Here is a 15638-nt window from a genome sequence, read left to right as displayed (position 1 = left end):
TGACTCATCAAGACCGTAAAATCACATGACCAATGTACAACTAAAACATCTGACCAATAGAAATTGGACTAAGCGTACAGTACGGATTGTATGGAAGATGAATAGGAAATAAAATTAAACTAAATATCAATCTCCATCACTAATGAAATAGCTTGTGATGTCTCTCCCCTCTTGTTTTGGATTGGAACCGCCTTATCCCACACCTCAAAACCTAACTTTTCATACAACCGCTGCGCAGTGTCATTTTCAGGTTCAACCTGAATTGTTATGCTTGCCTGGGAAACTCCACGAGCATGAGCATCGTCCCGAACAGTCTGGATTAAAGTTTCAAGCAATCGATAAGCATGTCCCCTTCGTCTAGCCTCAGGCAAGACAAACATGGCAACAACCAGATAAACAACATTCGAGTCAGTGATATCTCCACTCGGACTAGAATGAGGGATATTATAGACTCCATCTTTCAAAAAGACGTCCCATGGCTTGGCGGGTATTGTCTCTTTTTCGGCATTTGGTTTAGATAACAGGACTGGGCCGAGCAGTGTGACAATACCGACCCAATCTTTCCCCAGTAGCCGTTGCAATGTATCCGAATCCTCGGGCGGAGATGACACAGTATCACTCCCGACACCACATTTCGTTTCAGGGTTGATGACAGAGACGAATGTATTGCCCGCCGGGTTCTGAAGGCGGGCTCGCCATGTTGCGGGAGAAAATTGGGATTCGGTCTCATAGGTTGAGCTGAATGATTTCGGATCGACCAGGAGACCATGCAGTCGTAGATTTTTATATCTATCTGCTACCTCGTCCAAGTTCCGGGGAGAGGAAAAGGTTTTGGGGATGAGGAGGACCTCTCCCGCTGGGGGTGGGACGGTCATGGCGAAGCAGAATGTAGATTTCAATAGTTGGATTCAACGTGAAAATCGAGATATAAATCGTATTCCCTCTCAAGTGCTTGGTTCATTTATGGACTTCATATAAATGACAGAAGAGTTCCAACGAAGTATTTATGTGTAGGCTGCCCAGACTCCGAATGTGACTCACGACGCTAAAGCCCCAAGTTGTTATCAGCCTATCAGTTCGAGCCTAGTTTGTTGAGAAGCAACGAAAACAATATTTCTGGAAAATGGGAAGAGGAATAAGAGGGAAAAGCTGTATGTCAACCAATTTTGTCGGAAATTTCGTCTAATTCTGTGTTATCAGGAAGACTATATACATGCAGTCCAATTTGGAAGGAAGCAGAGAAGAACAACGCAAGGTAGAGCTCGTTCCCGTATGCCCGATTATTTCAAAGAGCACAGGACAGAACACACCAGCCCCGGTAGGATGCCGCACTTTAGCTCTGCTCTATTCGCCGCAATCCTCCGGCGTGGAGAACCAGTGTACTGTATGTGCGCTTTTCCTGATATGGTTAAGCGCGCCTGCCGTTGTTCTATTGGTCGCTGTCAAGTATGGCAGGCGCAACCATAACATTTAACACGAGACATCAAAAGTATAAGTAAATTATCAGGCCACGGATAATGGTAAGATCCAGCCATGGGCACATGTGGCCAGCTTGAGCGCATACGTGGTCAAAGGAGATAGGTGGCATTGACAACCTAGGCAGACAAGATAGTCTAGAATTGACCACATAGGAATGACTCGATAAATACAATCCTCTTTGGAAAGGACACTCTGGAAGATTCCGAGTCATCTAGTATACAGACTTTCTAGAAAGTACACTAAAACGGTATGGTATACCTTGAAACGACATATTTGTACCCCTGTCATCGTTAGGCAAGTCGACTGGTTAAATCTTGATTTTTTTAGTATGACAAGCGGCTCCAACTAACCTATAGCTAGGCAGTTGTGAGCTCTGGCCCATAGCCCCTACAGGGCTAGTTTAAAGGCCATCGGTGGAGCCATTGACTAAATGGCCCCCCAAGTAGCCTTTGGTACCCTCTGAGTCCTGGAATTCTCATATATAATCCGAATATTCATTGAGGAAAATCATTATATAGCGCCGTGAACTAGATGTTCTATTTGGCAATTATTAGCCGCGTGGGCCCAAGCGTTTCGTGAATTTTCTATCTTCAAGTCACTACGAAAATCATACCGCCATCTTCGAGTAAATAGATGAATGCACGACACTGAACCAAGCAAAGGTCATAAATGGGCCCATATTTACAACCTGATGGTCTTCAGGTCTTCACTGCACGGGCCCATCATTTTTATGGACGTTGGACTCCACGAGACGAGATTAGATTCATTGAACATCTCTACCTGGTTAAGAGCGGAGACCTAGTGGAGACCTTGGCAGGTTTGTAGTGGTTTTGCTCAGTCCCATTGCCGTGCCAGTGTGCGGTAAGCGAAATCCAAGATCAATTGGAAGTGGGGGATTCCGGGCTGTCAAAAAAGAGGCATGGAAGGACTTAAATGTTGCATGGAGTATAGAGCACACGAGCCGCGATGTCATGACGCGGCGGTGGACTCGGGTCCCATGTGTTGCCCCAGTTGATGGCGTTTTCCAAGTATAATCCGGTGCAAGGCACGAGACTGGGGCCCGATAAGTCAATAACGAGCCTATCAGGGGGGGAGAAATGGGGTTGTCTGGATCTGGGTCGAGAATGGAAGAGGGTCAATCTCTCCTTGGTTGTTCTGGGGGCGAGCGTCCCCTTTTGCCTCCGACCGGTAATTCGGATACCTTTAAGTACGGGCAAACACGGTGTCCTCTTTTTATGTTAGAAGATCAAGCCACTGAGGCTTTTAGATTTCTAGGTAACAATTGATGGTTAATGTAAACTCATTTATTTACCATTAGAATCTATCATTAGAATCTTTTCATTCATATCTTACCCTTGAATGGGTGACGGAGACTACGCCCACCGCCGTCCACTCAGCGTATTTTTGTAATGCCAAACAAAAAAACACTAACACTCCTCTCTTCCTCTCTTCTTCCTCCCGGACTTTATCTTCTTTCTCCTTTCTCCTTTAATCCACTCTAAACCCCATCCATAACCTTTCTACCGGTAAGCACTGCCTTGTCGATCATCCCTTCCGCATTGCTTTCGCCAAACCCACACCCCTGAGATTCCTAATCCGTCCACAACACGTTTCCCTATCCGCACCCATCTTCCCCCCCCCTCCTCACAACTCTCCCTCCGACAACATCAACTAATTCCACCAAGGTTTCGAGGTTTCGTCAATATGGGTCTTACTTTCTCCCGGCTTTTCGACAGACTATGGGGACGCAAGGAGATGCGTATCCTGATGGTCGGTCTTGACGCCGCCGGAAAGACCACCATCCTGTACAAGTTGAAGCTCGGTGAAATCGTCACTACCATCCCCACCATCGGTCAGTTCGCCCCGGTCCATCCACCCTACTCGTCGCAAGGAGATCGATCTGCCCGACAATACGAAAACACGAAGAGGTGCTAACTTTAGGCTTCAGGCTTCAACGTCGAGACTGTCGAATACAAGAACATCCAGTTCACTGTGTGGGATGTCGGTGGTCAGGACAAGATTCGTCCTCTGTGGCGCCACTACTTCCAGAACACCCAGGGTATTATCTTCGTGGTGGATAGCAACGATCGCGACCGTATTGTCGAGGCCCGTGAGGAGTTGCAGCGCATGTTGAACGAGGACGAGCTCCGGGATGCTCTGCTCCTGGTTTTCGCCAACAAGCAAGATTTGCCTGTAGGGATATCTTGAACGCCGTGATGTATCCGAACTTGATTGACTGATTTGCGATTGCAGAACGCCATGAGCCCCGCCGAGATCACCCAGCAGCTTGGTCTCCAGAGCCTCACCCGCCGTGCTTGGGTATGTTCCAAATTCGCCATTGTAACTTGTGACTTGTTTGCTGATTGTTGACCTCTCCAGTTCATCCAATCCACCTGCGCCACCACCGGTGACGGTCTGTACGAAGGTCTGGAGTGGCTCGCCGACACTCTCCGGAAAACGAACCGCGATTAAGCGGGTATAATACCAAGGGGAAGGTGTGTGTGTGTGTGTGTATGTAGCAGGGCAAGAGAAATACCACGGGAAATCTGCAAATGATGGATGATGACTATGGAGTTCTTTCGCGAGGCCATGGGAACAATGAATGAACCTTCCAATTTGGAGAGGATGATTCAACCGGGTTGTGTGTTCCCTCCACTCTATTTCTCTTCGCTATGCTATTAGCCTCATTTGTTCTTTTTTTTTATTCCTGGCGCCACGTCAAAATTGCTGTTCCTTTTACGTCTTTTTCTATATGTAAACATTCCCAGGAATTCTTCCCATGGAACATTGAATTGGAGTATCAGTAAGAAAAGTGATATAGGAACCAAGAATGAGATATGATATATAATGGAATTGAATTGGCATATGCAGTACAAAGGAGCATTGTAGCGTAACCGGCGTATAATCTGCGTAATAATTCATTTCCTATCCCAAGCCCGAGCTCTTGGCAACGCCGAGACTTAATAAGTCGTTTGAAAGTTGATCTTCCGTTTCAAGGTTGAACACTTTTGTTCTTGTTTCCTGAGGACATCTTACCCAAACATAAAATCCTTAATTTCTACCCTTTTACCCTTTTACTCCTTTTACGTCGGTTGATTTCCCCAGTTTCAGGGTCTGGGGATATATTAAGTCTTCAGCTGTGGCCAAGCCGCGCCCCGATTGCCTGGCCGACGATCGAACCCCCCAAACACCAACCAACATCGTCATCGCGCTGCCCAGACCAAGCCCCCCCTTTTCAACGTGCACATATCAATCCCTTCCCCTTCTCTGGGGATATACCGTCTAGATAGACTTGGTCCTGTCTCGTTGCCTTTTGTTAGGTTAATGCTTTACCCGTCACTATGACCATGCAGGCGAGGAGATCCTCCGCGGCCTACAACAAACCGTCGCCTTACTCGAGGACACACGACACCGATATCGAAAAACAACATCTTAATGCCCGTTCCCAACACCACTACCACCGCAGTGATGAAGACTCCGATTCCGAGTCCGAAACTGAAATTGACGGCCCTGGTCACTCCTCGGTTTCTTATCCGCCCGCAAGTGGCGGGAGTCTCCGACGTGGTCACTCCAGTGTGGGCTTCCGTGTTCCCCAGCGGATTATGCGATGGCTCTGCTTAGCGTTATTCATATCGCTTATCGTCTTTATCTTCACCCTCTTCCGATTCACTATTCGGTCCTCCGTGTCAAAAGTTGCGGTCGAGTTACCTAAGGTCGTATCACCGAAACCGCCCACTTGGGAAGCGTTCCCTTTCCTCAATCGCTACAATGGCGGAATCACAAACCTCGTCCCTCGACATGATAATTCGCCTGAATACCCTGGAAGTGGCATTGAGGGGATGCCGGAGCCCGAGGCAGAGGGCCGCACCGAAGACACCAACAAACAAGTAAACAAGCGGGACTTGAAACCTTCCATGGAAAGCTCAGTATTCAACCCGTACCCGGATTACGCGTCGTCGGAATACATCAAGAAATATGGCGAGAAGCGCGAGTGCTTCCTGGATAAGGATCACACGGTTCGAATTCCGGCTGTTCAGAGTTATCCTGGTGTTCCCAAGGGTTTCCCAGACCCGGTGATGGGCTCGAATGATATCCTTGGTATCCGCGACGACATGTGCTTTGACCGATTCGGACGTTTGGGTCCGTATGGACTTGGATATGGCGCTAAGAAGGGAGGCATTGGCGCCGGTCTGGAGGGTCATCGCGACGGTTCGGAGCGCGTTTGGGAAGAAGTCCCTCCGGTGGACTACCGACATGTGGATTGGGCTGAAGCGCAAGAGCAGTGCCACATAGCAAACCGCCATCGCTTCAACGAGCTGCCTGAACCGCGCTTGAACCGATTTGTTTCTATGCCGGTGGGAATTCACGATGTGACCGTACAGGAGCCAGAGGATACCCATAATTCGAAGCCCAAGATCGGTTCGGATCGCTTACCAAGAACCGCTGTGGTTATCCGGACTTGGAACGACTTCCACTATACCCAAGAGGACATTATGTACATGCGTTCTGTGATCTCGGAGCTCTCGTTGATGTCTGGAGGTGAATACACTATTCATTTCCTGGTTCATGTCAAGAACAACGACCTCCAGATCTGGTCGGATGATGACACCTACCAGCGCGTGCTTCACGACGCGCTGCCAGAGGAATTCCGCGGGATGGGAACACTCTGGTCTGAGGCGCAGATGTCCCTGATGTACCCTGGCCTGGAAGAGACCTTCACTCGGGGTTTGCCCGTCCACGGCGTTTACCGCAGTACTTACATGCCCATGCAATACTTCGCTTACCAGCACCCGGAATACGATTTCTTCTGGAATTGGGAGATGGATGCGCGTTACACTGGTCACTGGTACCATCTTTTCGACAAGGTGGGTGACTGGGCGAGAGCGCAGCCTCGAAAGGGTCTCTGGGAGCGCAACTCAAGGTTTTACGTTCCATCAGTCCACGGCTCTTGGGAAGACTTCCGCCAAATGGTTCGCGTAAAGACCGAGAGCGGTACAAACAGCCCGAACAACATGTGGAGTGTGGTCAAACCCGATGGAACTGAAAAAGATCGGGATATAAACGGATTACACCAGCAGGGTGACAAGTTTATCTGGGGTCCTGAGCGGCCCGATGAGCCCGATATATTCGAGGTGGAAGGTGAAGGTATCCCGCCGACAACCATGGAAAAAGATCAATATCAATGGGGTGTCGGTGAGGATGCGGATCTGGTTGTTTTCAACCCACTATACGACCCCGAGGGCACGACCTGGCTTCTCCGTGACGACGTGACCGGTTATACCAAGGAAAACGGCATGCCTCCACGCCGGACTGCTATTATCACTGCCTCGCGTCTGTCGCGCAAGCTTCTCATGACCATGCACAAGGAGACCAGCCTCCGCCACCACAGCATGTTCTCCGAGATGTGGCCCGCTACCACCGCGCTCCACCACGGCTTCAAGGCTGTATATGTCCCACACGCTGTCTACATCGACCGTCGCTGGCCGACCAAGTACCTTGAAACTGTCTTCAACGCCGGCCGTAACGGCGCCTCAGGTGGTGCCCGCACCTCCGTCTTCGGAGATAGGGAACACAACTTCAAGGGCACAACTTGGTTCTACTCCGCCGGTTTTTCCCCGAATATCTGGCGCCGCTGGCTAGGCATGCGCGTTGACAATGACGGCGGCGAACAACAGGAGTTGGCTGGTGAAGGCCGCATGTGTCTACCTCCCATGCTTCTACATCCTGTTAAGGATGTACAGATGGTGATTGACGATGGAGAACACGCAGAAGATCGGTGAAAAGACCGACCCAGTCGGCTGTTCTCCTAACCCCGGCTCTTGCTGTCGATGGTTTTCTTTGTTTCTTACATATACCCACCACTAGACGTTTGTCTTGGTCTTGCTTTTTTGTCTTTCACATCTACGATCTGCACAATGCATTGGAGCTGATGATCAGCTGGCATGGTTGCATAGTTATTTTACCTGTATAATGTCTTGATCCCCAGCGATATACTGTTTTCACTTCTGTTGGTATTGCTTGGTAAAGGGCGTTTTCTTGTGGCCTGGTTGGACAGGCCTTGGCTCATGATACACTGATGTCCTGTTTTGCTTTTTCTCTTTTCAAGTTTTCGGTTCACTAGTAATACCATCCTATATGTAGATGGTGACCAGCAAGCCGAAGATTTGTCGTATATACTGTCTTGTATAGCTTTAGCTCCAGTTCCCAGGAATTACGAAGAAAATCACGATCATAAGCACTTCATTATGTATTAAGTGTGTAGGCGTAGTATGTCATGTCCGCTAAAACAAACCCTTACAAACTTCAAAAGAAAACCTCTTCACCCAACCCTCCTTCTCCCCAGCTCTAAATCTCTCCTCCAATCCAGCCCTCCCCACAAAAGAAGTCGGCTCAAAACAAATACCACACTCATAAACCCCACCCCCAAGCCCAAAAGAAAGACAAGTCCTGCAAACCCGATGCCCACACTTCGTAAGCAATATCTCCGTCCCCTCCTCAGCTCCAACAACACAAGTATGACAGAAATGTGTCGGAAACCGAACCCCCGGGTCCAGCATCCTTCGCTCAATTTGCAAAGCCAGTTCCTTGCCCTTCTCCACACGGGCGCGGAGAAGATGTACTTTTTTCCTTAGTGCGCCCAGGGTTTTCGCGGATGGTTGATGGGGTTTTGTGAGCGTTGGGATCGGTTCTAGGAAGAAGACCGGTCTGAAGCGCTGGGAAACGGGTTTATCTCGCATGCATTTGTGTTCGAGATTCCAGCGGCGTTGGAGTTGGCGATTTAAGAGGATTGTGAAGTAGATGGAAAGGGTTTGGTAGACTCTGTATTCGGAGATTGGATTGATGCATGCATGTGTGGAGGAGTGTGTGTGTTTGATCGTTGGGTTTGACATTATGTTGATTGATCACTCCAGTCCGTATGAGAATGTGATCGAGGATGGTCATTCGAGGTAGGATGTCAAGTTCAATATTTTTTGTAGATTAATTTGGTCCAATGCTCATTTGATCTTCGAGTCAGTATCTGGGTACTTATATATTATATCAAGGATCTAGGGCTTGAGACAGATAGTTTCGGCCGAAGTCGAACCAGATTCTGGGGCTCAAGGACTGTTCTGGGCCGACTGGTCCGGGCCGTGGACCCTGATCTACGGACTAGACCGATACTGGTTCCTTTCTCCAGCTGGTACTATTGGCCCGGACCAGAGAACATATGAAGCGTTGATTGGAAGGTCATTTTTTTTTCTCTTCGATTGATTTGCCGCATATCGATGATTCAATGCTTATTGTCCGAACCGTGGTTGGTGATGGTGCTCCACTCAATCGGAGCCGATGATCTTCAAGCCTCGATATATCCCTGGAGGGGTTTTAACGGATAAAACCGGAAATAGGATATTGATTTAATTTAACTATGAGGGTTGAGGACTTTGAGCCCGCTTGTTTTCCTGCTGCCAGTCGATTGAAATTTTATTCGAGTTGTGATAGGCTCTGTAACTCGAGTGGCAAAGTCTATACCTCAACTCCCGAGGTTTAAGCGCTGAGTAGCATTGGAAATCGATCTACAAAGGTACCAGGCCTTGAGTTATTTGGAATCAAAGTTAAACTTCGGAGGCTATAGTATGTTCATTCATTTTATGATCTAGATTCGAGTCAATCTGCGGACCCTTTCTAGATCTAGTTTTACCCTTTCTAAGAAAGCCATACATATATTTACCTGTTTCCTACCATCAGTCTGGTCTCTCATAAGTAATTAGACCCTCAAAATCGATGCTAGTGGACCCAACTAAAAGAGCGCGTAAAAATCAATATGATGAAAAGTGTTAGATTCTAAAAAGCGCTAACCAGGAGGTAAGTAGAAGTGACATGGAAGGAGGCCCAATAACCAAGCAGCATAAGCACAAATTTGGCAATCACAACTTTGCATAACTAGAAATACTTTTACTTTTGAAATGAAGTTATAGTCAATTAAATGGATCGTAGGTAAAGAAACCACGAATTTGTTTGGTCGTAGCTGGTTCTCTTACATTCTATCACATTGAGCCAAAGGAGTCGAAGATTGCATAGGCAAAAGCAAAATAAAACACTAGGTGGAAAAAGTTGGATATTAACAATAAGAGCTCAGCGGGTAGTCCAACCAGTGTAGTATACAGGCCTAGGTGCCCAGGTATGGACTTTCTGTAGGGGGGGCAGAGTTTGGTAAGGCCAAGAGAGTACTAGTACTTGTAACATTCTGCTGCGATTTGGAAAGGATCCGACTTTTTGGTGCTTAAACTGCGATTGGGGCTGATGGAATAGATAAAATAGATGGGTGGTGAATGGTAGATGGTAGATGGTGGACAGTGTAGGTAATTTGCATTTCTTACCATTTCTCCCTTATATTATGCAGTTTGGCAGATAATATCATAAATCCCCCGGTGGCCGACTGGTCGGGCCTCTCACGCCTGTAGTGACAATTCGCGCTTGTCATTCAGCTACCTGCGTCATGCCAGAGGACGCATGTATTTGCTTCCTTGATCGTCTACTGCTGGATGGATTTCTCTTATCTTTGGGAAACCCCTTCAAGAAAGCCCTTGAAACAATTTTTTTTTTTTATCATTCATCAATAATTGACTATTTTCTTATATGATTGCTTGATACAGGACAATCCTTTTCTTAGCTTATTGTGGGTAAGGCGTTGAGTTGAGTTAGGTGGATATATGAGCTTTGTTGAGCTGAAGCTCTGGTTTGGCTGTTGGACAGCCATATCAGATGTACTCCGAGGACATAAGCATTTATGACTGATTGGAGATCGCAGGTTCGATCCTTGCCGGACCTATTTCACTTTTGGGCTTATCTTTCTAGGTGATTCACCTCAAATTGGCATAAACATCAACATAGTGGAGCGGCACGATACCTCCGGGGTCAGCTCCGGCTCCCCACATTCCTCGATGCTCAATCTCACACCATCTCCGCTTTCAACTCTCTAACTAGCGCTTCAACTTGTACAAGTGGCCATAATCAGACCATTTGTCCACCCAGCATCATTACCAGTTTACCAACGAATACTCGGAATATCCAGACTGTGACTATGACAAGTCCCAACCCCACAGCGGCCCCGACAACCCACGAGCCGCAGAGCTCCAGTCCGAAAAGCCAAGATCAAAACCACCACAAGCTCAAGATCCCAGAGCCCAAACTACGTCTCCACGCGCAAGAACTCCGCCACCCAGCATCTGCGGCGTTCTTCGCCCTCATTCCAGAGATATCCTCAGCCTTTGATACGGCACTCCGCAATATCGTTCAATATCTCTACACAGAGCCAAAGCGCCGCGAGGGTGAACTCCAAAAGGGAGAAATCAATAGACGTCTATCTTTTCAACCTTCCATTCCTCCAACCCGGTCCGTAACTCTCTTTCTGCGCGACTTCGGTGGTGTGGCTTACACAACGGGTACCGAGCTGGATGACGACCACAAAGAGATTCATTTCTCGTTGCAGTACATTCAACAATGTACATCTGGCCCATCTGCCAAGGCTGATCCACTTCATGAATTATTGGGTGTTCTGACGCATGAGCTTGTGCATTGTTATCAGCATACTGCTCCGCCTAAGTCTGTTAGTGGTGGACGTGAGATTCCTCGTCCGCCAGGTGGCTTGATTGAAGGAATTGCGGATTTTGTAAGGCTCAAGGCAGGTTTGGAGCCGCCGCATTGGAAGAAGCCGAAATCTGCGGCGGAGAGAGCGAAGAACTGGGATGCTGGGTATCAGGAAACGGCTTACTTCTTGGCGTGGATTGAGGATGTTTGGGCTGGGGAGGGAGCTGTGGGAATGCTGAATGATCAGCTGTTGAGAGTTGGATATGTGGGGGAGGGCAAGGACGAGAACAGAAGGGTGCCTGGCTTTTGGGAAAGTCTTTTTGGTCTTGGGGTTGTGGAACTATGGGAGGAGTATGGCCGGTGGCTGGATGGTGCTTCTGGAGATGAGAAGGCTCGTGGGAATTGGGAAGAGGAGATACTTGACCCCGAGTCATAGGGTAAGCTAGAATATATATTTTCAAGAAAGGTCACATTTATGATATGATTTTATTGATGTAGTACATTTGGTGAGCACCTCTATACACCAGTGCCGAGACCGAAGCCAGTGGCTCAGTCTCGTAGTTCGACCAATTTCTAGCTGGGGGAGTGAAGTGTAGCCAGAAGAGTAAGACAATGAAACAGTGACACAAGGAAATTCCAAAATAAATAAAGACACCAGATGAATCGAAGGAATCAAATGTCCCATACTATACAGTATCCAGTCATGCAAAAGACAGGAGAAGACTCTTTTTTCCCACGAACCTGCTTCCCATGCAAAACCACCACACCGGAAAAGGACAGGGAAATAAAGAACAATAAAAAAAACATGGAGGAATATGGTACCGAGCCCCGAAATTTGGGATGCTATATTGCAGGAACTCTTTAAGTGATCACCTCACCCAAGTCAACGTGAGCTGGCTTCCAGGGCGAGGCACCATCCTCTTCCATAGAACTGGGAACCCGCACATTCAACGGGCTGTAGAGGTACCAACCCTTCAGCGCAGAGAGGGCTGCACGCTCACGAGCCTCGAGCAGACTGGCGCCAGCGCCCTCACCCAGCTGGTCTTGGCCGGAGAAGATACCAACCACAAAGACGGGGTGTCTGCTGAGACGACCAGTCTCACTGGTAATCTTGGCGACGGGCTTCTCGAAGTTCTCGCGCGCGCACAGACGAGCCAGGTCACGGGCTGGCTGAGAGAAGTTGAACAATTCTGAGATGTTCAAGCTTCGGGAGAGAATGTGTTGTTCGAAGAATCGCTTGGCGGCTGGGCGACCGGCGTGCAAGTAAACTGCACCCATCACAGCCCGCACAAAGGTGGCACTGGCCGCCTCGGCCGTAACACCCTCACCCGTAGAGGCCGGTCCCTTGATCGGGTCACCAAATTCATCATCATAGAAGATCTTTGAGGTGACCGTCTTCCTCCACTTGGCGGCGTTGGCATATGGCCGTGGTGTCTTGACATCACTAGAGGCATTCACATCGGTTCCAGGCTCAACCCTGCGGAATTGCAAATAACCGGGGTCGACTTCTCCACCAGGCGCCGCGGCGAGGTCAACACCCCATTCTTTGGCAATCACGGACAGGGTCTTGGGACCAACGTAAGCGTACATAGCGGCGAAGATGACGGTCAAAGGCAGGCGGGGGTATGTGCAAAGGAGATGTTCGGAGGTGTAGTAGGTGAGGAGATCGTGACCAAGGGTAGCCAGCGATTCATTGTTGAAGTCGGCGTTAGAATCCGCGGATGCGTCCACCAAGGTCCGCGCGAGTGTCTGAACGGGTAGTCGAGAAGGAAGGTAAAGGCGAGCGTGAAGGGCGGCAAGTTTGGCGGATTGGGTTGCGGCTTCTACCGGGGGAGAGGGATATTGGAGCTGAGACTTGCGCTTGTGAGCATTCTTGACTTGGCGCATCACCTCAGCCTCGACATCCTCTAGGCTCGCATCGAATGAAGGATCGCTGATTTCGACAGGCGCGGCAGTCGATTGGTGCCGTAAACTGGCAGAGTAGAGATGTTGATGCAGTCTGTTACCAGCACGAGTTCGCGGCGAAAGGACTGTACTGCCCCATCGTTGGAGCTGCAGCCGCTTCATCTGGGCGGATGTGGATAGAAAAAGAAACACGAAATCAAATTAAAAACAATTGGCCACGCTTCGTCAATTGGGGGATAAGAACTCGGAGGCGTGCGGCCAATTCACGGGGAGAGAAAAGAGAAATTGTTGCCAGTCACGGGATCGTTGGTCTGGTCGTGTGAGGATACGCTAGTCCATATATGGTAATCAAGTCTTGGCATTCGACCTTCGAATTGAACGGCCCTCTCGGCTTCAACCGCGAGAAAGAGACCTCCTCCAATTCGTCCCTCTTTTTAATCCTCAACAACCCCTCCAATTCACTTTTCACAATGGGTGGTGGCGGAAAGATCGCGTATGTCTCTACCTCTGGATTTGTCAATGCTAGATACTAATGAATTATTGCGCAGGTACCCCAAGGAAGTCTGGTCCCCCGCTGGTGGCTGGTACTCCCGCCCGGCCAACTGGAAGGCCAACACCGCCGTCATGGGTGCCTTTGTGATTGGTATCGCTGCTATGGCTTTTAGCCTTAGTGCGGATCGCGAGTACCGCGACAAGATGCCTGAACCTGGCAGATTCTTCCCCAGCCGATAGTCAGTCCAACCCCCAACTTCATGCCTTGATGGCTCTGAAAGACGTCCCGAATGCTGACCCTGGATATTTTTACACTCTAGCTGGAGCCGACAGATCAGAGAACACGAGGCAGCACAGGCCGCCAAGAACGAGTCATAGACGGTACCACATGCTCTACGGCAGCTATGAGCGGATTTCCAGCGTGACGGGACATTTCTTTATTGTGTTATTTTTACTATCATTTCATCATTCCCTGGCTGTACGAAAATAGAAGGGCGTTCCTCAATCATCCATTGGTCAATTGGTCAACAGGTGTCTCTGGGGAGACTCTTCCAATGTCTTGAATAATCCCTGCGTGTATAGGCGGACTCGTTCCGTGAATTCAGTTTGATTCCACAGTTCCTTTCCATTGTCCACAGAAATTTGAGGCACTCCGATCTGTTCCACCACAAATCCGGCGGCGACAGTAGCGCAGATAAGCGCCCCCAGCACATCGCGACGCTCGCCCCAGAAGTTCATAGCTTGTGTCCAGCTATCTGACCTTGACAAGATAGACTCGATGACGTTGAAAGGTTCCCGACCAGCAGTCACCATTCCTTGTGCTAATGCACCCAAGAATGAGTTACCCGCACCTGTGGGGTCTAGGACCACAGTAGCACCCGACGTGTTGGGTTGGTGGTAAGCAGGGAGCCAAAGCTTCTGGGCTTTTGAATAGGCGTAGCTTCCTTCTTTACCCGCTCGGATGACGAGGCATCCATCTCGGTTGGGGCCAATTCCGGCGTCAATAATCTTCTGGACTAGCCTTTTGCTCTCTTCACTTTCCTCGGACCATCCGGGCTGATCAAACATCATGCCCAGCTCAAGATGGTTAGGGCTCACCACGTCTACAACCTGAATTGCCTCGAAAAATTTTTCCTGCTCTTCTGGTGTACAAAGATCAGGTACCGGCTCCCAGACAAAAATAGGGCGTTTTGAAGCATGTTCCGTAGAAGGTGCTTGGCCCGCTTGCCGCAGCTGCTCTCGTCGTTGGAGGATATCATGTACAATATACATGCAACGGGCCGAAGAGCACACCATATGAAAAGTGCGGGACCACACTTGCGTGTCCGAGAGCATGGAAGGCTCTAGTCTCAGCTTGGGAGTGAGATACTTGAAATCTGCATCATGGATCAGTCTGCATTCCGACTTAAACAAAAGTGGTTTGATTTACCTCGTTTCTCATTTGGATGATATCCATTCCAGGCTCTTGTTGTGAGTCTACTATGATCTTCCCTGATCACACAGTCTGTTCCCCAGGATTTGATTACTGCGAGAGTCTCCGGTGGAAAGTCGGATCCCACATCCACAATCCAACTCACAGCCCGTCCATGATCGGCCCCTGCAACCAAACGGGCGCCGACAACTGCGAAAGACGCAGCTCCGCCGAGAACATTCTTGACATCGGGCCTGGAACCTCCGAATTCAATATCATCTGCAGGAACATATCCGTAAGTATCTGGCCAGCGGGGTGTTGAGATAAGGCAATATACCTATGATGAACATTCCCAAGGTGCAGAACTCAACTTCGCCCGCCTGGGCTTTTGGCAGATCTGTTATATTCATGGTTGTTATGGTAGATTGGAGCACAGCCAATAGTAGAAGAAGAGAAACAAGTCTATCATTTTAGTAACTTGAAGTGGGCCAGAGTGTAGTGGAGTGATAGTAATGTAATTACCAGTAATACATGAACTATGGTGCAAGTGGGGACCGCTTTTGAGTATGTAAGTTACCGTTGCTGGGACAGGCTGCGGGAAACCTCAGGAGAGCTCCGGGGCCGCTACATCATTCGTGTCCTACAACTTCTCCCTCCCAACACTTGGTGCGAGAGGTTTGGTCTTGCAAAACTGCAACTCCTGTCTGTTGGCCCTTTTTCATCTCAACTTCTTCAGTCGCTTTCTTTGCGCCCCGACTCTTTACCCCTTTAGAGAGAACAACGT

At 49.0% G+C, this 15638-nt stretch overlaps 7 protein-coding genes across 7 annotated transcripts; 4 read left to right on the top strand and 3 right to left on the bottom strand.

Moving 5' to 3' along the window:
* Nucleotides 1-119: 119 nt before the first annotated feature.
* On the bottom strand, nt 120-875 carry N7520_009823 (GNAT family N-acetyltransferase; the record flags this gene model as incomplete). Its single annotated transcript, XM_057143757.1, has 1 exon — nt 120-875. One exon carries the CDS (start codon nt 873-875, stop codon nt 120-122), a length of 756 nt encoding a protein of 251 aa, XP_056993045.1.
* A 2303-nt stretch (nt 876-3178) lies between these two features.
* Nucleotides 3179-3951, top strand: arfA (putative ADP-ribosylation factor; the record flags this gene model as incomplete). The annotated part of the gene is made up of 4 exons (XM_057143756.1): nt 3179-3331; nt 3428-3672; nt 3733-3798; nt 3859-3951. Exons 1-4 carry the CDS (start codon nt 3184-3186, stop codon nt 3949-3951), a joined length of 552 nt encoding a protein of 183 aa, XP_056993044.1. The 5' UTR covers nt 3179-3183.
* Nucleotides 3952-4820: 869 nt separating this feature from the next.
* Nucleotides 4821-7259, top strand: N7520_009821 (DUF3405 domain-containing protein; the record flags this gene model as incomplete). Its single annotated transcript, XM_057143755.1, has 1 exon — nt 4821-7259. One exon carries the CDS (start codon nt 4821-4823, stop codon nt 7257-7259), a length of 2439 nt encoding a protein of 812 aa, XP_056993043.1.
* Nucleotides 7260-10540: 3281 nt separating this feature from the next.
* On the top strand, nt 10541-11482 carry N7520_009820 (basic secretory family protein; the record flags this gene model as incomplete). The annotated part of the gene is made up of 1 exon (XM_057143754.1): nt 10541-11482. The coding sequence occupies one exon, from the start codon at nt 10541-10543 to the stop codon at nt 11480-11482; it is 942 nt and encodes a 313-aa protein (XP_056993042.1).
* Nucleotides 11483-11907: 425 nt separating this feature from the next.
* Nucleotides 11908-13113, bottom strand: N7520_009819 (mitochondrial 54S ribosomal protein mL44; the record flags this gene model as incomplete). Its single annotated transcript, XM_057143753.1, has 1 exon — nt 11908-13113. One exon carries the CDS (start codon nt 13111-13113, stop codon nt 11908-11910), a length of 1206 nt encoding a protein of 401 aa, XP_056993041.1.
* Nucleotides 13114-13421: 308 nt separating this feature from the next.
* On the top strand, nt 13422-13683 carry N7520_009818 (uncharacterized protein; the record flags this gene model as incomplete). Its single annotated transcript, XM_057143752.1, has 2 exons — nt 13422-13444; nt 13500-13683. The coding sequence occupies 2 exons, from the start codon at nt 13422-13424 to the stop codon at nt 13681-13683; spliced, it is 207 nt and encodes a 68-aa protein (XP_056993040.1).
* A 276-nt stretch (nt 13684-13959) lies between these two features.
* On the bottom strand, nt 13960-15264 carry N7520_009817 (ribokinase family protein; the record flags this gene model as incomplete). The annotated part of the gene is made up of 3 exons (XM_057143751.1): nt 13960-14819; nt 14873-15133; nt 15192-15264. The coding sequence occupies 3 exons, from the start codon at nt 15262-15264 to the stop codon at nt 13960-13962; spliced, it is 1194 nt and encodes a 397-aa protein (XP_056993039.1).
* Nucleotides 15265-15638: the final 374 nt, after the last annotated feature.

Source organism: Penicillium odoratum, assembly GCF_028828045.1.
Source record: "Penicillium odoratum strain IBT 22623 chromosome Unknown utg000006l_segment0_segment0, whole genome shotgun sequence".
NCBI lineage: Eukaryota > Fungi > Ascomycota > Eurotiomycetes > Eurotiales > Aspergillaceae > Penicillium > Penicillium odoratum.
This window is presented reverse-complemented; position numbering and strand designations above follow the sequence as displayed.